The sequence below is a fragment of the Pseudorca crassidens genome, chromosome X (assembly GCF_039906515.1).
Source record: "Pseudorca crassidens isolate mPseCra1 chromosome X, mPseCra1.hap1, whole genome shotgun sequence".
NCBI lineage: Eukaryota > Metazoa > Chordata > Mammalia > Artiodactyla > Delphinidae > Pseudorca > Pseudorca crassidens.
Window position 1 is genome coordinate 21,604,442 of NC_090317.1, and position 23,639 is coordinate 21,628,080.

The 23,639-nt window shown below is 43.1% G+C and overlaps 1 protein-coding gene across 4 annotated transcripts in view; it reads right to left on the reverse strand.

The window, feature by feature from the left end:
* Positions 1-1,351: 1,351 nt before the first annotated feature.
* Positions 1,352-23,639, reverse strand: part of OCRL (OCRL inositol polyphosphate-5-phosphatase) — a 56,646-nt gene continuing 34,358 nt past the window's right edge. For 3 of the 4 annotated variants that reach the window (XM_067724145.1, XM_067724144.1, XM_067724147.1), the window contains 9 exons: positions 19,904-20,014; positions 19,105-19,270; positions 18,600-18,835; positions 9,786-9,809; positions 6,629-6,745; positions 5,622-5,706; positions 4,903-5,030; positions 4,038-4,149; positions 1,352-3,823 (listed from right to left, as the gene is read on the reverse strand). In XM_067724145.1, coding sequence (XP_067580246.1) covers positions 3,699-3,823; positions 4,038-4,149; positions 4,903-5,030; positions 5,622-5,706; positions 6,629-6,745; positions 9,786-9,809; positions 18,600-18,835; positions 19,105-19,270; positions 19,904-20,014 — 1,104 coding nt within the window. In that variant the 3' untranslated portion in view covers positions 1,352-3,698. The remainder of the gene's footprint in view (positions 3,824-4,037; positions 4,150-4,902; positions 5,031-5,621; positions 5,707-6,628; positions 6,746-9,785; positions 9,810-18,599; positions 18,836-19,104; positions 19,271-19,903; positions 20,015-23,639) is intronic. The other variant, XM_067724146.1, reaches the window with a different exon arrangement.

A 23,639-nucleotide genomic window follows, 5' to 3' on the forward strand; every position in this document is an offset into this window, starting at 1 on the left:
AGATTGAAACCACGCCCCCTCTAAGATAAAGCAATTCGGGCAAAATGTTAACAGTTGGTGAGCACAGGTAGGGGTCTAGGGTGTTCACTGTTCCCTTCTTTCAACTTTTCTATATGTTTGAAAAATTTTGTAAAAAAAATAGAAAAAAGAACCAGGTCTAACTCCAAAGCTGAAGCTCTTTTTTTCCCACTATGCCATGCCATGTCACTAACCTAAATGACATTAAGTCACTCATTGTCCCCTCTGAGCCTGACTTTGCCCATCAGAACGAGATTGGATCAGATCACCACCAGGGTTCTCTCCCTAACATTTCATGGTGATCTCGCCATGGCAGCATGTAGCTTTAGATCATTAGGCTACACTAAGAGCCAGGTCTTCAACCTGCCCTGCGGTCAGGAAAGCCCTCACGGGTCTCCTGTAACAGCAGCCAGGGACGCGGTTTCTAACCTCTGGGAAGGCAGTCACTGAGGCTGCTCTGCCACACCGCCCGCTGCTGTGTACAAACTGCTGGCCGTCAGTCTCCGTCCACTGGGGGGAATCACTCGCAAAAGGAAACACCTTCTTCTGCCAAGGCTTCGGGTGGGGCTAGAAAAACCGTTCATAACACTGAATCAGCACAAGCACCAGGGTCAAGTTCACAGTCAAAGGGGCTGTAAGAGGCCCTAGTTGTCAAGCAGCCTCCAGCCGAGGCCTCTTCGGTCTCGAAGGGAAAGGAATCAGAACGCCCAAATCCATACTAGAGATCGGCGGTGGCAGGGGAATAAGCACCTGCTCCAATTAGGGATCTCCTCTTAAAGTCTCAGAGTTCAGATTAGAGCCAAAAAAGAAAAAACACAATTAAATTTATGGACTTTGTCACCCCAAGAGGTAATATAAGTTCAAAACTGATTTTTCAAAAGTTGCAAAATGAATTACGTGAAAACGGGCTCTTTGGGAGGCATGTCTACACTACTGAGGCTATGTTGCCAAGGCCAACTGGGTTCTCCCAAAATGTGGACAGCGAAGTTTGTCAGATTCCTGGGGCTGGCGCGATCATGGATCTGACCCAGTGTGACATTTATGGGCATATTAAGAATCAACATCTTTTCTCCTAACAGTGTTATTTTGTTGCCTGAATCCCTAGGGTCAAAACAAGAATCCTAGGCTGGCCTCTGAAAGCACTGTGACTGCTTTATTAACCTCTGAAAATATGTGGCTGCTTCTCCTCTCCAAGGGCAAATATACTGAGAATTCTTACGATATTTCCCTGTAAGACAGGAAATGACAGTCCAGGCGTAGCGGTGGGGACTGCAGCAGTCAAGTGGGACCCAGTAACATAAGTCTCCCTCCTCAGTTCTTCCTAAGATCACACTTTGGTTTTTCACACAACATATATTTATTCAGAAAAAAAATTTGCAATAAATTATAATAAAAAAGATGACATGAAATACAGAATCCCACTAGCAGCTTTGCCTAGTGACCAAGACATTTGGGGGAAATACAACAAACAATTACAGAATAAGAATCAGGAAACAGTGAAAGGGAGACTAATAGCAACACCACCACGTGGGGTTGAACTGCTTTTTCCCTAAAAACGATAGATTCAGAGTCCTTCCCTACCAGCTGGATCTAAACTCCTTACTTCAGAGGCGCTAGGAAATAGTACATGAGAGGTACTCAGGAGTTAGAGGGTGGGGCTGGAGTAGGCACAGCAGGGAAGCAGATCTCTTATGTCTGCTCTATTTCTTGTCCCCCCTCCCTAGAGATTGTCTAAAACCCTCAACCCTGTGTACATCCCAGGACCAGAGCTGGAAGGAAGGTTGAGGCAGTAAAGCAACTGAGTGCATCTGCCTTCTGAAGAGTGAGCCGGATGCCGCACACAGCCCCACTAACCACATCCCTGACCACCTGAAGGCCCCAGGTGGCAGTAGACTGGGAAATGTGTCTAGGACAGGCATTTCCCTTTGTGTTACGACCCTGCCCCAGCTTCTATCATCTGCCTCTCCAGCGATCCCTTTCTGGACTAGTGGAGATGACAACACTGTTCTTCTGCTCAGTCTGCCATTAACTAAATTCAACACCCAGCCCCTGGCCTAACAGATCTGCAGCTATTTGGCAACCAGTAACTTGACTCCTACTTCTGTAATTCCCAATCAGGAGAGGCTTTAGCCAGAATATCACAGGATACATACCTTTTCTTCCCCCAAAGGACTCAACACATAAGAGATGGGGGAATTGGAGAACCACTCATGGCGGTGCTTCTGCAGCTCTCTCCTTTGATGCTGTAGAAGAGTCAATGCCCAAGACCACACACAGAGCCTATACACGAGGCTCCTGGGATTTCATGTGAACATGTGACAATGAGTCAACTCAGGGTGGTTTTAATGAAAGAAAACCAGGAGGAAGCTAACTGCATCAGGCAGTTTTACAGTCAGTGGCTGGTGGCTGGTTTGCCAACCAACATAGATTACTTTTTTTTAAAAAGGGCTGCCCCGCAGGAGCTTGAGTAAATGACAAGCTCAGAAGGTTGTCTTGGGCGGGAGAGAAGGTGCTTGGTTCATCCTACTGCACAGTCTCTTTTACACAGCACTGGAGAAGGTTACTGGGAGCTAAGGGCAGCTGGTTGTAGAGCCCAGAATCAGTCCTGATGAGGGAGTGGGTGACATCTGCCCCTGGTACTTCAGAAGACCGGAGGGGGGGTTCTAAGGGTTATCCTCAATGCCCCTGCTGGGGGAAGGAGCAGTTTCTACAGAGAGGCCCACTTGAGGTGCAGCCTCCCTTTTTGACTGTGGTACAAGTGTCGCTCTGGAGGTGGATTTCTAAGTGGGGGATGGGCCCCACAGACACCCAGGATTGGTTCACATGTAAAATTTGAATAAGAACCAAAATGGATGGTAGGAAGCAGGACCTGTTGAGCATGAATATTCTCACTCTTGAAACACTCAAAGTGCTTCCACTCTGACTGTGATTCTCTCACATCAATGAGATGTCATCTCCAACAGTCCCTAACATTCTGCTACTAAGTGTGGTCTGAGACAAGAGAATATGGTTCCACCCACTGCAGATGCATAATAGGCCAATGTTAGAGCAATGTACAGATGCCACTGTAGTAGAGATGCACAAATGCATGTAACAGCCACATGGAGATGGTTAACTCACTTTTGGAGACACCCAAGGAGTCACTAAGCTTCACCCAGACTTCTTTTGACATGATAGTGTTAGCAGAGTAGAGAGCAAAGGGGGTGATACGGGGAGGGGGTAGGGCCAAAGTGCTTTAGACGAAGGACTACAGACAAGTCTGAGCTACAGCAAGTAGTGCTTGTAGGCCTAGAATGGGAACATCTCAGAGTTTAGGCCTCAGGTGCTAAGGACAATCATGACAGCTGGGCAGGAGGGCAACAAACACATCCCCAGGTAAAGAAGTGTAAATACAGATTTCTTTGCCTTACAAAGAGAGAACAGAAAAACACCAAAATATGGTAACTTTGGCTTGGCAATATAAGTCTAAAAGTATCTTGCTGCGTAGGGTATGGTAAGGGAGGGATTAGGAAACTCGCTTCCTTTCGCACTAGAAACAGAACTTTTTCATGCCAACAGCCTCAAAATTCTGCAACAGACCCTTCCTGTGGCATATCTTTTCAAATCATTCTGAAATACTTGGTGCTCAAGATCTTCCGCCTCTAGAATCTTGTAGAGTAGTAAGAGGAAAAGGCTTATTATTAGTCTTCATCACTCCCAAGCAGAAAACTCAGAAGGAACTGGGTAGCACGCTGGCGGTCACTTGGAGTCTGTCTTGCCATAAGGTTGGGTGGAGGCCTTAGAAGGAGGCTAGTGAAGAGAGTAGCTAGAGGGCGAGAGAAAGAAAAGGAGAAAACCCTTGGTCAGACACAACCTAAGCGAAGCCTCAGGGATGGGGGCTGGGGGGGCCAGGGGATGAGGGCAGTGGGAGGAAGTGACTGCCGCAGGCCTGGACACTAGGGAGGGAATACACGTGTGCACCGTACACGGACCGTCCTGACCAACGCCCCCGTGTGGCCATTCTTAGGAAGTGCTCTTACCGATCATGTTGGCACTGACGTTGTTGTACTCAGTGAATTTTAACAGTTCTCGAAGGAATGCCATCAAGTAACGAAAAACATTTCTATGGCATCCTGGAAGCTGGGAAATCACCTGTTTTTTAAAAAAGGGGGTGGGCAGTGAGGATAACAGGTGGAGGAAGGGAGTAAGAAGAACTCACAGCTGCCATAAAAGTAGTTTATAATCCAACCCTTACAGGACTCCTCCTTTATCTACTCATGACCAATATAGTACCTGTCAAATGATAACTCCCGAGGCAGAATGCTCATCCTGTTTGGCCCCTGTCCACTCAATAAGCAGGTCACGCAGTTATCACACATTCGCATGCACGCCCTGCCTCAGGAGCAGACGGGTATTAGCCTGGTCTTTTCCCATCTCCCTAGGCAGGTGGCTGTGGTTTTCTCTGCAATGCCATTTAGCATGGGTGGCAGCACCTCCCGATACTCACTAGTCTGATTCAGAGGTATTCTCAGCTATTGTGCATCAAAATCATTTCAAGATTAAAAACAAACACCAAGAAGACAAAAAGAAAGGCTCACAAGTGTCACCCACACTCCCTGGTCATGTCATCCAGAATCCCATGTACGATCTGTTTCACTAATCTTACCCCAGAGTAGAGGTATCCACCCTACTCAATAGGTCAACTGGAAAAGGGTGGCAAATATAATAGGAAATAACACAACCTAAAATTTAAGGGTCCCAACTCTCAATGCTGCTGCCCTGCCATGAACAACAGATCCAGACCCATCCTACCCATAGCTGGATGCCCAGCTGGTTTGGTAAAAATCAATGATTTCTCTGTGGGGGAACATGCCTCAAACGCACTCTCAGAGCAATAAAATTCACCTGTCGGCAGATCCGGGGATCCTGAGCAGAGTCGAGGCATCGCTGATAGAGCTCATAACAGATGACAGGCTCTGGCAGGGCTTCCAGGAAAATGAGCAGCGCCTCAGCCACTGAGTGATTACTGCCAGCTGGATTGACTCCCGTCAAGGGAAAGAGGCTCCAAGGAAAAGGCCACACTTAGACCCGATTTTCTCCCTTCCTCAAGCTCCCTCAGGGATGGTTTCCTTCCTCTTATTCAGAGCACCCTGATCCTAATTGGGGTTTGATATTTTATTGGTCCAGGTATGCTGCAGCTGAGTTGTTACAGAATTGATCAAAGACTCTTGGGAGGTTTGGCCCAACTTGAAAGTCAAGGGAATGTGGCCTGTAGAATGACAGTTCACACTGGAAACTAGTCACCACCGTTTCCCATCCTCCTCCCTGTCCTGGTGACAGGAGTGATCATTGGCTTAAAGCAGAACAGCCCCATGGCTGTGGGTCCTATGTCCCATGCCAATTAAAAGTCGCCATTATCTAACCCTTGATTCCTTTTAGTAAGAGTCTGATAAGGAGAGAGGTCGAAAGTTCCTTAGAGGAATTAACTGTATAGTCAATGATTACCTTATAATAAAAGACAGCTACAAAGAAAATAAAGATGGAAAACAAAATCAAATGTAGGTGGGAAGAAGAGTTTGGGCAAGTACACATCCAGCTTCCTAAGCCTTTGTCGAAAAGGATACGGATTGTCTTGGGAATGCTGGTATCCAGACAATCAATGATCTGCTGTAACTCCTCCTGCATTCCAGGGGTTTGGAACAGGTCCTCCTACCAAAGAGGTCACAATGAATGGAACACAGCATCAGCACTAAGGTTCTGACGATCACGCAGGGATCAGGAGAGCAGCAGGAAGCAAAGGGCAGGGTGAGGTGCATATTCGTGATTAGGAACACGAATATGTTCCTAATATATAAAAGGTGTGACAATGGCCCCTTTTCCCTTTATCATCTCTATCATCTGTCTGAAATTTTATTTCAAACTAGAAAATTATCTTCAAAGGTTTCAGCCTGTACCTGATATGGCAGGGGACCAGAGGACTCCATGGGGAGACCAGGTGTTCCCACTTCTAGCCTCCTGACAAGTAGAAGGCAGAATCCAAACATGGAACCACATTCAAAGACTGAGACACAGAATGCTAGGGTAGGACTAAAAGGGCATGTCCATACCAAACCTTGCCTTCAAGTTCTTCACTTTTCCATAGGTGAGACAACATTATCTTTCAATTTAATCCCAAGAAAGTTTTCTTTTTTGGAAGAATGGGTTAGGGGTGGCAGGTATTTTAGATAGGATTGAAAAGTGAGGACCAAATTAAAGAAATGGGCTTGAAGTTTGCTTTGGACTTTGAAATCTGCAATGCTTCCATGACAGCTAAAACAGGCGTCACAGATTCAGGTGCTCAGCAGTCCAGGGGAAAGCATGTGTAGCCAGGAGACAGGGGAGGAGTTCGGCCCTGCTCCGCCATTACTCTTATGCCGTGGTCTTAGGTAAATCACCTAGCTTGCATGCTTCAGTTCTCACATCTGTAAACGGGGATACTTCCATCTGCCCAGGCAATCTGATATGACAGTGCTACTCTGCGGAGGTGGCTTGGGAAAGTTAAAAGCACTGTATATACTGACATGAGGTATTATCATTTCCCACTGGACTCACACACCTTCCAAAGTTGCAGGGCAGGCCCACTCTCACTCACCTGGTGACAGGCGTGTCTGAATAAGTGATCTACCAGGAGCCAGATCTCCTTGGGGACCTTAAGAGGTTTCTCACTGGCACCTTCATCCAAGGGAACCATCTGCAGCAGGGATTTCTCCTAATGATAAAAAGGGGTGAGAATCAAAAGGGTCTCAATGAAAATTTCTATGTGTAACCATCTCCCTCAAATTCTGCTTATGTGGGTATAATCTGATCTTCACCTCTTAAGACTTTTCATTTTTTCTCACTGGGACACTCCTGGTCAGAAGGCACTCGATACGGATTCCCACAGTTAAATGATCTCCTTTTCTAGATGCTTCACTTAACCGTTAAGCATTCCACTTGGGTTTATTATGTTTATCACGTGGATGCACTGTGTGCTGTAAATCCTTTCAAGGGTGACACTGAGAACCAGCAATACAGTCACGGTAGAGCCCACACACCACCGGAGACTCATGGACCATTAAATTACAACTAACTGTCAACAGAGCACTTTGAGAGAGCAGCATCTACTTAGGTTTTTGCTGACTTTTTGTTGTTGTTGTTGACTTTTAACTTATTCTTCTTTCAGATCTTACCACAAATATCACAGCTTGCATTGTTGATTTAAATGACGTTCTCTGGTCCTCAGGAATGAAAGACAATTCACATTAGACCTACATATATGAATATTTCAGGCTTGATAGAAGGTCTAATTTTTTTTTTTTTTTTTTGCAGTACGCAGGCCTCTCACCGCTGCAGCCTCTCCCGTTGCGGAGCACAGGCTCCGGACGCGCAGGCTCAGTGGCCATGGCTCACAGGCCCAGCCACTACGCGGCATGTGGGATCTTCCCGGACCGGGGCACGAACCCGTGTCCCCTGCATCGGCAGGCGGACTCTCAACCACTGCGCCACCAGGGAAGCCCAGAAGGTCTAATCTTAAGGCACTAAAACTCAAAGTCTTAAGATACAAAAATAGTAAACTGAATACAGCATACCAAGAGCCAGAAATACCATGAAAAGTCTAGGCTCTGAGTCCAGAAGTTATTCTTTATAGTAATAGCTCAGCAAAGAATTCTTGGGGCTTTGACGCCTTTCACCTAACTTTCTACTCTATGTTAGATTCTCCTGAAAGAATCTCAGAGGAAAACCCAGAAGTGACCTAAATTAGATCAGTAACTAAATCTGAACTTGAAAATGGGGAATAAATTCAATTACCTTATGTTTATATAGTCAAACATAAATTATACCGAAAAGATATCTTAAATAGCTTAAAAGGCATCTGAAGGCAGCCTTCATAAAAAATCTAGTGGAGAAAATGGTGACCAATTTTTGGCATCTTCCCCCTCCTACACCTCCGGCTTAAGGTCATATATATGTTCAAATTTAGGAAATGCTGTAAATTTGATCCACAACCCTTATTTAGCCATGTCACTTTAAGGGAAAGAAGAGAAGCAATTCATTACTTCCAGATAGTGTGTACACTAGAACAGAGCAGAGGGTTCTTCTTGACGTTCTGTTCTTCAATACGCACTGGTGACCTTTTAAAGCCACTGTGCGCCTTTCTAAGGGAATAAGGAAGAGAAGGCAGCATGACAGTTGGTTATCATTTAAAATCTATCTTCTTCACATTCGTTTTGCTTCCTTTCTTTCTTTCCCTGGGAATCTATCATTTGATATTCACGTTTCCTATAGTTGCCAGACCTTCTATCAGTGGCTCACCCACTAACTTCTTTCCAGTTGCAAGTATTAAATCCAGGCATCTAGATGATATCTGAGCCAAAACACTGTCCATAATGCACTCTGCTCACTTTCTGGACCAAGTGCAACACAAGTACAGATTCCTTAGCAGACACCTTCAAACTTACCATATATAAATTATTCAGCACTGATTCATGTACTTTTAAAAAAATCTGACATCCAATTAGCACTCTTCCTGTACTAAGGCATTAAGGCAACACAAGGCACTGTTCAAGATGAAAAGACTCATGGCCTGCTATTAACAGGGAAGGGCTGGGAAGCAGAGCCATCTCAATCCTTAGTGGTTTCAAAAGGTTAATAAAATGCCAGTAGGTTATATACACCATCCACTATCCATTTTCAAATTCATGTGTGATAATATGAAATGTCATACTTGTATCTCTGAAGTCTCGAGAAAGATTATGCACAAGAAACAATACTTTTTTTAAAAAGTCCACAAATTATCCTGAACTCTAATTTTCAAAGGGAAACCAGGCATGCTTTGTCTTCTTCTTTCAATGGGACACATTTAGTGCCTGATAAGCTCACACTCTGTAACGTTAGTGCTATTAACTGAAGCACAAAAACAGTACACCATCTCCACCAACAAACTGCATTAAACTCCACCAAATGGGGAGGTCACGTTAGATACTGTGTGAAAGTACTTTAAGAATGTTTTTCAAGCCCACGTTTCTCTACCGGATGGCCCTGTGTGGAGCCAGGCACCCTCCAGCTTGAAGATGGGGAGGTGGCAAAGCACCGCAGAAGGAGCGTTCACTCGGTTCCTTCACTGGGTATTCAGAAGACCCAGGTTCTAGTTCCCTCTGCCCCATACCCCTGATGTCAGGAGCAGTATAACTTCAGCGAGGTTTTTAACCTTCTTGGGCCTTGGTTGTCTATTAGAATGGAGAAGACACCTTACCCTGTCTGAAGGCAGGGAGCTCTACCAGACGATCCCTTATGATCTCATTCAGCTCTAGGATTCTAGTCTATGATCTGTTTCTTGATCGTACCTGTGTATTCTTTCAGTAATTAATCACTATTATCACTTCCCCCAAATCACTCTTAATGCAACAGAAATTCATTTCTGCTTTTACTATCATTGGAAATGGAAAATGGCAAACGGTACCCTCCTCCATCTCACAAGCTTTCACATACATCAAGACAGCTCTTTAGTTACTTCTTATTTCAAGAATACAAATCTGAAACCTTGAGTCCTATTGCTTTTACGTACTGGGTCTCAATGACTTGACTGGTGCAGTAAAATAAATATCTTTCCTGTACTTCAGACACGCTTAAAGACAGCTGGCAGGACTTTGGGGGATTCTCATGCAGTCAGAGGTGTCTGATATGGGAAAGCCTCGGGATAAATTCCAGGGACCATGGCTAAATGTTAATCAAGCACAGGGAAACACATAACCGCCAATGGATTGCATTACCTTTTCTAGGAAGCTGTCTTCTTCCTGAGAGCAGAGCAGGAAAAGAAAGTCATTGACAGATAGAAAATGATTAGAATTAATTTACAGAATTAGAAACAGATCAGTATTATTAGAATGCACTACCTCACTAGATACATTTTAAATTCTTCAAATAAATCATGATTGTTGAAAATGGAACACATTCTCATATGCAAAGTTCTCTATCATGCGTATTCAAATTTTGTGCAGTATATTGAGACTATCGGTCAAGAAACATACATGTCCAGTCCTAGACTTTTGTGTCTTTTGGCAGCTGCCAGCTGAGCCAGCCAGACACCCACTGATACTTCCTTTTCCCGTGCTGCCTGGAGGCAGGCCCTGCCGCTATGCTGTGTGGCATCTCGCTCACCCTGACGCCACTTCAGTGGAAGAATTTGGCTGTGAGCCCGACAGCGGCCATTCAGGAGATGGTAAGCTTCTCTCCTCTCCACTGCCATGCCTCTCACCACCATAGCTAGCCTCCCAAGCAGTATCTCACACTCCTTTCCATCGCCCGGTACCCTCTCTCCTCCTCAAGGGCCCCTAAAGTCCTCAAATATGGAAGTCCCTCTGAAATGCAAATTCATTTCATTTCAGACCTTTGTGGACCATAAGATCCATCATTATCCCCTACTGGGTTTTCCTACAGAGTATAAGAGAAAAAAGAGAAGCAGGGGAGAGGGAAAAAGGTACCTTTTTAATCGCCTCTGTCTTTTGTGCTATTATTACAATGTAACAATGACAACAGCGACAGTAACTACTGCCACCACTTAGGAGGCATCTGCCATGTAGCAGTAACTGCAATGGGCTCTTATACAATGTCATTTAGTCTGCACATATGCACAAAGTAGATATTATTCCCGTTTTACAGATGAGGAAACTGAGGCTCTGGGAGATTAAATCATTTGCCCACAGTCACACTATTAGGTATTAAGTGGCAGAATCAGGATTAGAACTCAGGTCTGACTGACTCCACAGTCATTACCACTATGCTCCCTTAGATAACTTGAAAAGGATAAACTGACTGCTTCTTAGACAAAGAGGCAGGGGAAAGCTTGGAGAATGTATTCTACTCCCAGCAGGCTAAAGACAGTTATAAGGCAGCAGGGTTAGTGGAAAGAGTACAGGCATGGGTGTCAGACAGTCCTGGGTACAAATCTTCATGCTACCTCTTATTATTTTGTACAGACTGCAGGCAAGTTAGTAAACTTCATAGAGCCCCAGTTCCTTCATCTCTATAACAGGGATAATAACATGTACCTCACAGGGACACAGAAGCAGTCTAAAACACAGCGGGTGTGGGGCAGTGGTGACACAGTATGCCAGCAGCAGGCCTGGTCTCTCAAAGTTCCCTGCACTCCCCAGCAACTTCCAACCCTGCCATGGGCCACCAAGAACTTGGATATAAATCCCACGTCTCGGTCTGAGAGTAAAAGGAAAAATCCTGATCTTACCTTCACAGATGTGCAGGAGGTTGGAGGTGGGGAAATATGTGTTCCCTGATACTCCAAGTAGTAATGCTGAATGTATTTGTCCCAAATGACTGTTATATATGCTGGGTAGGGTTTTTAGTATTACTAGGTACATTATGAATTAAACATGCTCTTGTAGGTTTACCTAGACTTTTAAATACCATATATAGAATGAAATAAAAATAATCAGAGTAACAGTGCTTTAAAAAGTATACAATATTCATAGTATTGTAATTATAACACTTCTTAATGTGGAAGTTAATTCTGAGTGCCAAACATCTAATTTAACTAAATTTTGGAGCATAACCTTTTTTAAAATTTAGAAACACTTATTAACAAAGAGAGAATCTGCTTGTCTGACAGACTTCTCTATTTTCCCTCCTATGAATATGTGCCACATGATATGATGAGTAAAACCAGGCAGAGTTTTTATATACTAACCTGTCAAACCAAGCCCTCCAAAAGGTTTTCTTCAGGCATTGACTACCTACCAGTGCAAGGCAGTGAGCTAAATGTCTTTGAGGGGTAGGGGGGGTATGAAAAGTGAGGCTACAGAGAGGGGAAAGACACGGTCCCTGACTCGGGTTTACAACTGAATTGGGGTAAGGATTCCCAGAACTTATGGCCTGGCACTACTGTAATTCACCAATATGAGTTCTCAATAAATGGTTAAAACAAACAAACAAAAAACCAGGGGTTCAAAGGAAAGAGAGATGGCTTTCAACTGGGGCTGTCAGGGGACTTTTTCACAATGGTGATGTAACCTAACTAGCCCTTGAAAGATTCACAGGATTTAAAAGGGCAGAAATGGGGTGGGGACATTACAAGTGGGAGGGGACAGAAATAAACAAAGTTGCAGAGAAGGTAAATCACAAGGTGAGATTAGGGAAGAGTTAGTAATCTGGTTCGTGGGGAGCAGGAGGGGATAATAAGAAAAATAGTAGGAAATAAATCTAAGAAGGTGTGTTGAAGTCAGACTTTGCTGGACCTTGAATGACAGGTAAAGCAATTTGGATCGTATTCAGCAGGCATGGGGGAGCCGCATGCCTAACTTTAAGCAAGGAAGTGATAGGCCCCAAAGCTGTATTACAGAAAGATCAGTCTGACAGCCCTGAAGAGGGAAAAGAGAAGGCTAGAGAAATAGAGGTGAAGGGAATTGTTAAAAGGCTATTGAGGTAGGTCAAGCAGGAGAGAGCAAGCACCTCAACTAATAATGGGAACATAATATTTTTTAAAAAATGAATGGGGGGCTTCCCTGGTGGCGCAGTGGTTGAGAGTCTGCCTGCCGATGCAGGGGACATGGGTTCGTGCCCCGGTTAGGGAAGATCCCACATGCCGCGGAGCGGGCTCACTGAGCCTATGCTCTGCAATGGGAGAGGCCACAACAGTGAGAGGCCCACGTACTGCAAAAAAAAAAAAAAAAAAAAAAAACAACAACAAAAATGAATGGGGCTTCCCTGGTGGCGCAGTGGTTAAGAATCTGCCTGTCAATGCAGGAGAGACACGGGTTCGAGCCCTGGTCCAGGAAGATCCCACATGCCGCAGAGCAACTAAGCCCTCAACTAAGTTGTGCACCACAACTACTGAGCCTGCACTCTAGAGCCTGCGAGCCACAACTACTGAAGCCTGCATGCCTAGGGCCTATGCTCCGCAGCAAGAGAAGCCACCGCAATGAGAAGCTCGTGCACTGCAATGAAGAGTAGCCCCCTGCTTGCTGCAACTAGAGGAAGCCCACGTGCAGCAATGAAGACCCAACGCAGACAAAAATAAAATAAATACAATTAAAAATAATATGATAAAAAATTATTTTAAAAAATGAATGGATACAAGAGAAAACTCTGAAATCAAAAGGACTTTGATACTGGTGGAGGGGCAGCAGATTTACACTGAGAGTTTATTTCTCTGACTTCAGGCATAAAGTAGGTGTAAATTATATTTATTTCAAGTCTAGGTTCAACTCTGAAAATAGAAACACCACTTAGCTCTCACTAATAAAGAGCATTCTCTTAAGGTAGTCCTAAGGTTGCTGCTAATCACTTAGTTCAACTGACTTGCCCACTTTCCGCAAAAGGCTACGTGTTGATCACATTAAAAAAGGGAAAAGCGTTCAGGAGTCCCCAGCGGGGCAACACTGGCATATTACAAATGCACTGCAAATCATTCTTCATCCCAGCATTCACCCTTAGAGGAATTTTCCCAGTAGTAAATGCAGCTAAAATCATGTAAAAAGAGTCATTTAGAGGCAGATTCAAATTTAAAAATAAAAAGCAGAAAACAGAATGGATACTGAAGTTCTAGAAAGGACTCATTCATGTGAAATATAAAAAGAAACACAAACCATACACTTAACAGGATAAGAAATGTGTTGTTAGATCAGTAAGACAAAGTAAACACCTACTTGGAGAGATCACTGGGAACAAATTAATCACCAAGTTGTTATTCGTGTTATTTCAAATTTTTGATATTGTTCTCCTAATAGACATGTCCCCAAGCAAATACAGTTGGTTCCCCCATCCCTCAACTTTTTTCACCTCTGTATTTACAAGCCAAACCTTTAACTGGTGGGTTCAAGCCTGGCCTCCTCTCCACTAGTCCAGTCTACATGCAAACCAGAATGTTCCTCCAAATATGTCCATTTACAGCCACATACAACTCATTAAAGACTTCCGGTGGATCTAGATGCCCTCTGGCTCCAGTATAAACTCATCTGTTGACTTCAAGACTCTCTATCCCCCGGGACTTCCCTGGTGGTCCAGTGGGTAAGACTCCACACTCCCAATGCAGGGGACCTAGGTTCGATCCCTGGACAGGGAATTAGATCCCGCCTGCATGCCACAACTAAGAAGCCCACATGCCGCAAGTGAAGATCCCACATGCCACAACTAAGACCTGGTGCAGCCAAAATAAATAAATAAATAATAAATACTAAAAAAAAAGAGCAAAAGTGTTAATTTAAAAAGAAAAAAAGGGACTTTCCTGGTGGCGCAGTGGTTAAGAATCCACCTGCCAACGCAGGGGACATGGGTTCGATCCCTGGTCCAGGAAGATCCCATATGCCACGGAGCAACTAAGCCCATGTGCCACAACTACAGAGCCTGTGCTCTAAAGCTCACGAGCCACAACTACTGGGCCTGTGCGGCACAACTACTGAAGCCTGCACACCCTACAGTCCGCACACCGCAACTACTGAGTCCATGCACCGCGACTACTGAAGTCCACACGCCTAGAGCCCGTGCTCCACAAGAGAAGCCACTGCAGTGAGAAGCCCATGCACTGCAACGAAGAGTAGCCCCTGGTCACCACAACTAGAGAAAGCCCGTGTGCAGCAATGAAGACCCAATGCAGCCAAAAATAAAATATAATAAAATGAGTTTAAAAAATAACATAAAACTGGGCTTCCCTGGTGGCGCAGTGGTTGAGAGTCCGCCTGCCGATGCAGGGGAGACGGGTTCGTGCCCCTGTCCGGGAAGATCCCACATGCTGCGGAGTGGCTGGGCCCGTGAGCCATGGCCGCTGAGCCTGCGCGTCCGGAGCCTGTGCTCCGCAACGGGAGAGGCCACAACAGTGAGAGGCCCATGTACCGCAAAAAAAAAAAAAAAAAAAAAAAAAAACACCAAACAAACAAAAAACCAAAAACATAAAACAGAGTAATAACATGTAAATATTTAAAAAAAAGACTCTATCCACTGCTCCCACCCTACTTAACCAGCTTCACCCACCAAAACAGGCTGAATCTGAGACTGATTTTCACAGAGATTAGCTGGTCAATCAATAAGCTTTTATAGCATATAAGGGCTTGAGTAAACAGCACAGGAAAGGAATCTATTGTTGATACAAATTACAAGCTCCACAACTCTCATTCTAAGTGACTTTCCAAAATATTGACTTACTAAACACACTGGACATGAGCCAATAAAAGTAGTTAATGTTTAGATTATCTGTAACCAAACTCCCTACTAACCTCGATTTAGAATTTAGCCGTATTGTGCATACAGGTAAACTTTCTTAAATTATAAGAACCCACATAAACTCCATAATATTTTGCATCCAATGTATAATGAATAAATATTGACGATTTTATGCTACTTAATATGCTAATTAATAAACCAGAAGAATCTATCTTGATTCTGGAAAAGAATAAAGATAATTACAAACAGATTCTCCTCTGTTTGCCACCTGTGCTAATCCCAACAGTTCTAGTAGCGGCAAAGTCACTATCAGGAAGAATGAAAAGGACTTATGCCAGTTACTTTATTCTGCATTTGGGGGGAAGAGCATGTGGCACAAGAATCTTTGTGAAAACAGTACAGGGAGAGTCAACACAGGCACTGAACTCATTTTTGGTTTCACTCAAATTTTAGAGTAAATAATACAAAAAAGGACAACAGGTATCATTATTAATAGCCTTGTCTCACGGGATTTGAAATATCATCTTGGGTCTTGGAACAAGCATGAATAAACAAACCTAAGAAAGCATTTCAGAAGGTCAAAATCAAGCCAAAACACAGTGGGAAGGTATTACAAATGGGGAACAGATAATCTTAGATTTCTTGTTTACTGCCCCACACTAATATGGATAATTTCCTCATCAATGAGATCCAGGAATTTATTAAATGCAACAGGCTGTGAAAAGAATCAGAACCCTAAATCCTACAAAATAAACGCTTTAACAGAATAAATGGTGACCACACACATACAATTTAAGAAGAACTCAGCAATTTTGTAATGAAAAATGATCTGGGTTCTATTTTTTAAAACTTTGAATCATGTGTGCACAAGAAGAAGAAAAAAGGCTTCCTATAGAGCCATTAACTCCACTAAAGATTTTGACTACTTCCTATTCATGGTCAAATGTGGTTGAATTACTTGATAATATTTTAAATAAAATAAACATTTTTAATGCTGGTTGAGTCTCCTTCTTGTCACTTTAATTAATATGGGACAATTGCAGTAAAGGGTAGTATAATGCGTCTGCCAACTCTGACCAAATAGTTCCAGTTTATAGGAAATAAGGTGGGAGGAGGGAGTACAAAAAGACAGGTTTAAAAATTACCAAGAGGAAACAATCAGACAAATTTAAGAAATGTCAGACCCCTGACTGGACAATTGCCCTGGACTCTTAAAAGGCAAAGTCGTTAAAGGAAAAAGGAAAGAACTGTTCTACTCTAAAAGAGACTGCAGAGACCTCACCAAATGTACTGCATGAACCCAGATCTGATCTTGGCTTTACAAAAGCTATGAAAGAAATTATTGGGGGACTTCCCTGGTGGTGCAGCGGTTGGGAGTCCGCCTGCCAATGCAGGGGACGCGGGTTCGGTCCCTGGTCCGGGGGGATCCCGCGTGCCGTGGAGCGGCTGGGCCCGTGCGCCACAGCTGTTGAGTCTGTGCTCTGGAGCCCGCGAGCCACAACTGCTGAGGCCCGCACGCCTGGAGCCTGTGCTCCGCGGCGAGAGGCCACCGCAGTGAGAGGCCTGCATACCGCAACGGAGGGTGGCCCCCGCTCTCTGCAGCTAGAGAGGGCCCACACAGCAGCGGGGACCCAATGCAGCCAAAAATAAATAATAAATTTATAAAAAAAAAAAAAAGAAAGAAATTATTGTGACAACTGGAGAAATCTGAATACCGAGTATCTAGTTTTCTTAGGTGTCATAATGGCACTGTGCTGATATAGAAGTTGTTCTTTTTCTTAAGAGAGGCAGGCCAAAGTGTTCACTGGTGAAGTGACACATCACCACTTAATTTCAAATGGTATAGCAAAAAAAAAAGTATATGTCAGTATATGTGTATAAGGCATGTGGGTGTTGTTCACTGTACTGTTCTTTCAATTCTTCTGCACATTTGCCATTTTCATAATAAAAGGTGGGAAAAAGAAAGCTGGGAAATGGTGTCTGGGATGGAGGCAAGGGGTAGGGAAAAGAAAGGGAGACTACTTCATTTAGAACATATTCTAAAAGGTGAAATAATACATTCAAAAGATAGGAATATGGTGGTAGAAGAAAAAATAAGTATCATGAAAAATAACAGAATGTCAGGATATGAATTTCTGAAAAAAAAATGGTTGTCTCTCAACCAGGGCTAATACACTCAGTCATGAGGGCTCTAGGGAAACAAGCATAATTCCAAGAAAGAATGCTGGGACTGAACTCAAGGGTTTTAATCTGCCATCTGAGTCATCACTAAAACAATTCCATGGCAACAGAACAGATCACACTCTGACAAGCCAGCAGCCTGCCCGCCGGTCTAGCCCTCCCCGCTAGATGATACAATCACTGCTCCAGCTAGGCCAAAAGGATCAATGTGAATACTAATGGTAATGATAACATAGGGCTGTCATGCCATCTAATTTTCTTTGGTAAAAGACCAAGAGTATACTTTCATAGCCTGAAGAGGTCTGCACACAAATCCAACAATATTTTCACTTAGAAGAAAGGTTCTTAACAGAATGAACTTGTTACTAAATTAATTTTCGTTCCTGAAGATAATAAGCATTTCCTCCATAAGGACATTGATATTATAGCTTGGTGTCGGAGAAGAGAAATCCTCCTCCTTTCTTTTCTTGAGTGAGTCACATTAAACTTGTATCAAACTTCAGTGCATATTATAATCATCCAGGATGCTGATAAAATGCAGATCTCCAGGCCTTGCACCCTGAGATTCTGATTCCGTTGCCAGAGGTGAGTGGGGGAAAGGGCCTGCACTTGTGTAAGGATCTCTGGGGGTTCTGAGGCAGGTACTCTGAGGTTCACTTATGGCCTGGGCTCCAACAAGCAGCTGAGTCTGACTTGGATTAGATATGATGATATAGTGAGGGGCTCTGGACTGGAAATCAGAAAATCTGGGTGACAGATTTGTCACTAATTTATTCCACTTTGGGCAAGTTATTGTCTCTGTGCCTCAGTTTTCTCATATATTTAATGAGGATAATACCACACCCCCCCCCGCCCCGTTACTGGACCTCACATACATGCTAATTTATACAAAAATGACTTGAAAGTATGAAGAGCATAACAAGTAAGCATATCTTTATATCTCAAAGTTATAAATCTTTGAGAAAGGAGGCTTTAATCTAATTCAGTGAACTTCGTATTATCTCATATTCCTGACAAGAGCCAATTACATATTACCTTCTCCTCTTTCCTTTTAGGCTTAATCCAATGAAAGGCGTGTTAAAGTGACATTCTTATTCTTATTTATCACTTGCCATCCACCCCCCAGTTCCCCTGCCAGCCCTGACAAAAGAGGAAGCACAGAGAGAAGGAGGACATCAGTTAAGCACTGCGAAAATTCTATCTAAAGGAGATGCATGTCTTAGGATGCCTCTTACCAAGTCTATGAGTTTGGTAACAGGAACTTCTCGGATTGGTCTTTTCATTCGGCACAAAGCCTCTAAGGATGTACCAAAACAACTTGGGAAGTAATTTCCACTGATGGTCAAGAAGTAATCTTTGCCTCGATCCAGGTGAAGGACAAGAATATCTTCAATCTTATCTTCCCCTGAGTTCAGGATGGTCACAGAGTCTTTGCTGACATACACATCAAGGGAAATGTCCACAGTCTCATCTGAAATGTAAGAGATGGTACATGATAACAGAAACTTCCAGTGGAAAAGCAAAAAGGGGATGAGAACCAACAGAAGAAGTGTCCTCTAAAAAAATCATTAAGTGATGACGGAGAGATGGGACACACGGAAGAGGGAGGAGCCCCAATACAACGACAGTGGAGGTGAGAGACGTATGGTTAGAAAACAAGAAGTTAATCAAAGGGAGGGAATGGCAGTCATGAGGGGATGGTACATCGCGAGCAGAGACAATGGTAAAGGGAAAACTCACTTGGCTCCAAGTAGCCCTCACAAGGTTCAGCCCGAAGCCATGGCTTGCAGTACTGGCTGTCATTAAGCTTAGGGATGAAAGAAAAATGGCAGGGAACCTGTCCATTGTTGCTGATCTGGAACTTCTCCTTTTGTAGTTGCCGGAACTTCACATTCTCAAACACAAACTGGGGAATAACAGACAGACACAAACATGCATCACTAGTAGGGGAAGAAAGTCAGTTGGATTATTCCATAGAGAATATGAATAAAGAATGAGGTCATTATTAACCATTATTAACTGCCGGATGCACTCGCCAAGCGAGCCAGCTACCCACTGTCCCCTCTCACAACAGCAGAGAAGGAGCCAGGCAGCTCTTGCTACTTCTCTAGGCTACTCTGATTGTTCCTGGGATCCTAAGAGTATAACCCCACCTGGGGTCAGGGCATGCATCCCATGACCAGGTCCTGGTTCCTGAGATATGAATTGGCCAGCAACTCTGAAATATTAAATAAGAGCAGCTGACATCTGAGGGCTTACTTTGTGCCCGGTGCTGTTTTAAGGGCTTTGCATGTATTAACTCGGGTAATCCTCACAACCTCCTCTTTATCCAAAAAAGGAAACTGTGGCTCTGAGAGGGTAAGACACTCGCCCACGGCCACACGTCTACTAGATGGCAGTGCTGGGACCAAAGTGGAGGCAGTCTGCCTTCAGCTCACACAGTCTTCATGACTTTGCAGTGTTGCCTTCTCCTAGTTACATGGTTTCCCCTGTGCGACCACGATGGGCAGCAGATGGGCAGCCGTGTGTGCTTCCTCACCTCCCTCCGGCTGAGTTCTAAGGAAGGAAGGAAGTCATTTTCCATTCTGTCCATGATGCGTACAATATCTTCAAACACTTTCCGGTACCTCCGTTCATCCACAACCTTCACCTGAAAGAAAATGAACCCTCTTTTCAGTCTTACATGCGTGTAGCTCATCTTCCTTTAAGATTACCTAACAGTTTAAAACCGGTCATTATAGCAACCATTTCAAATAAACTGTGGTGCAAAGAACATCCTCAAACACTTTCTGAAATCTCGCTCCATCCACAACTTTTACCTGAGAAAAACAGACAGATCCTTATTTTAGTCTTTTGTACTCTCAACTTATATATCTCTAAGAGTCTAACGATCTTTAAAAAGGCCACTAAAACAAACATAAATTATGGGATCACACACCGTAAGGTAAAGGTAAGGTTAATTGGTTAACTTCTTGGAAAAGTTAAACCTCTGTGCTACGAAGCTTGGCAATAATAAATATTTGGGAAGAATATTTTCTTGCTCCATTGTTAAGTAATTTGGTGGTGGAGAAAATGTGACGATTGTGCTAAAACTTATTTCCTGCACTATACAAACTGATAGTGTCAAAACATACCTATCACATTTTCTAACAATGATCATAAAGTGCTAAAACAGCAGAAAAAATGACTAACGCATTTAACTCTATTAGCTGTTATGCACGATGCCAAGAATCATAATACCAATATAATACCAATGCTCAGATTATATGATGATAAAAGTATGTTAGTAAATAGACCCTATGGCCGTTTTAGAAAACGGCCGACACAAAATGTCCCAGATCAGAGTAAAAGCATGATGATAAACAAATCATCTTGCCTAATAGATCGAAAAAACTCCCATCTGACACAGCACTTTCGGCTTCCTGACACAGCTGTGCTTTTTTTTTTTACTATTAAAACTTTATACAAATCGATGCCCAAAACAAACATAATTAACATACCATTTTCACTTATTAAGGCCCCAGTTTCTTTTTAGAATAGAAAACTTCACAAACTCAATTTTTAAAAAAAGATTGATGTATGCAGTAGAGGCTGTAAAGAAAGTGTGGAAAATAAGAACATCAAAGCTGAGTCTCAAAGACTGTGGAGGTTTTTACATATCTGAACCATAATGATTAGAGAACTTAGGAGTAAGCAATCACTAGCGTCACCAGGGTGCCCACTACAGTGTTACATTAAGAGGAATTTTATACTTTTTAAATTCTTTTTCAACATTTTGCAACTTTAAAAAAAATTTATTAATTTATTTTGGCCGTACCGCACAGCATGTGGGATCTTAGTTCCCCGACCAGGGATCGAACCCGCACCCCTGCATTGGAGGCGTGGCATATTAACCACTGGACCACCAGGTAAGTCCCTTTGCAACTTTTTATTTCAAAAAGTATTTTACATATGTCATCTTATTTTCACAACAACCTGTGAGGCTACCAAAGCAAGGATTATTCTTCTCACAGTTGAGAATATCAAGATACAAAAAGATCAACTAAGTTGCTCACTGCCACAGTTAATAGCAGAGGTGATATCTGGACCTCTAGCATAAGACCCTTTCCAAAATACTGGATATGTGACAGGACCAACTTGGGTATGTCTTTTTTTTGAGGCGGGGGTAGGTCTTAAAAACACAAATGCCTCAGCTCACTGATAGCAATCTCCAGGGGGCGGGGTCCATGCTTTTGAAGCTCTTTAGGCAATTCTGATGTCCACCAAAGTCTAAGAACCAATGCAACAGATCCCATTACCAAGTGCAGGGGTGGGAACCCCATCTCAGCTTAATCTCAGCCAGCCCACAGCAAGTCTTCTGAAATTAATTGGCCCCTGAGTACTTGGTCCCTTTGTTAACAGTCACTGACGTGAATGGTGGTAAGAAATACAATGTGGTTCTTAAAGCCTCTAATCATAGTGTGCCCAAGAGTCCAAAGTATGGGGTGGTTACCCAATAAAATCAAAGCTCTTCTCAGTGGGTTATCATGATCATAATCCTTAATGTTCAGTAAGGATAATGAAGGGGAAAATGTTACCACAGAATGTCACCACTTGATACATCCACTTTAGAGAAGGAGATTACCAATAAAATTAGGAATTAAGAAATATGTACAATGAGCTAGATCTTTATGTAATAACACGGATAGCTCTCCAAGATACACCACTGAATTAAAAAAAAAAGTTGCAGACCAACACATACAGTATGAGACCATTTATGATATATACACACCAACAAACAAAACACCACCATATTGTGTATGGGTAAACAGAAAAGGTCTAGAACTGTGCTATCCAATATTATAGCCAGTAGCCACATAAGGACATTTAAATTTAAATTACTTCAAATTAAATAAAATTGAAAGTTCATTTCTCTCAGTCACACTTCAAGTGATCAATAGTTGCCTGCAGGTAATAGCTACTGGATGGGACAGGACAGATCTAGAACATTTCCATCATCACAGAAAATCTATTGGACAGTGCTGGTCTAGAAAGAAATAAATTCATAAGGGTAGTTGGCCGGGCTAGGGAGTGGGGTTTAGTGCAAAAGTGGAAGTGGGGGATAGAAGAGGCACTGAAGACCTTCAGCCTTATCTGTGAATTTTGCTTACTTCTATTTTTATTTTAAAGAGAAAACACATTTTAATTCCTGTGTGATTTAAAAAGTATTAAAAACTAGAAAGGTAGAGCTTTATTAAAGATACACAAAAATACACAGAAAGCATGGAAAAATTGTAAATATCCTGCTGGGAGCTCTGAATTAATATGTATGGAGTATTACAAATATTCTGAGGTTCTGAAAAGAAATACAAACAGAAAAGCTAAGCATAGCTGATGAAACAAAAACGGTTAGTGTCTGGGGGAAAGACATCCTTTTAAAAATGGATTAAGAGAACTCAAATGAAGAAAACAGGGCAGTCCACAAGCACAAGCTAGAAATTAGGTGGGTTAAAAGTAGTATCTGGGTTTCCCTGGTGGTGCAGTGGTTGAGAGTCCACCTGTCAATGCAGGGGACATGGGCTCGTGCCCCGGTCTGGGAAGATCCCACATGCCGCGGAGCGGCTGGGCCCGTGAGCCATGGCCGCTGAGCCTGCGCGTCCGGAGCCTGTGGCTCCGCAACCGGAGAGGCCACAACAGTGAGAGGCCCGCGTACCGCAAAAAAAAAAAAAAAAAGAAAAAAAAGAAAAAAGTAGTATCTGAAGGTATATCTAGTCCGTAAGTTCTCTGGAACTCTGCAGGCATTGTGGGGGTAGGAGAAAGAACATCTATAAGTTTGGGAATTAAACAGGCTTAAGAGACTTGAATCTCAGCTCTCCTTCTAACTGCATGCTCTTAAAGAAGTTTATTTAAACTCACTGGTTCTCCACTTGCTCATCTGTTAAATGAGAAATATTTAACTCAAAGCACTGCTGTGAGGAGTAAATGAGATGGGTGTAAATTGCCTAGTACAGTCTCTGGCACGTACTAGCTACTTTTTGAGGAACACATACTATTATTATTTTAAAATTTCAAAGTGGATAAAGTCAAGTCATGATTGCCTCAATAAAATTTAGAATCTATTCTAAGATGAAGAACAAATTTTGTACATAAAGGAAATGCCCCAAAGTCATTCCCCTTTAAGACAGGAGCAGGATAAGACATATTGGTGAGAACCTATCTCAGAAGCCAAAATAATCAACATACACCCAGAGGAAAGAAATCTACCCTACTGTGCTCTTCGCATGTCTTACCTCATT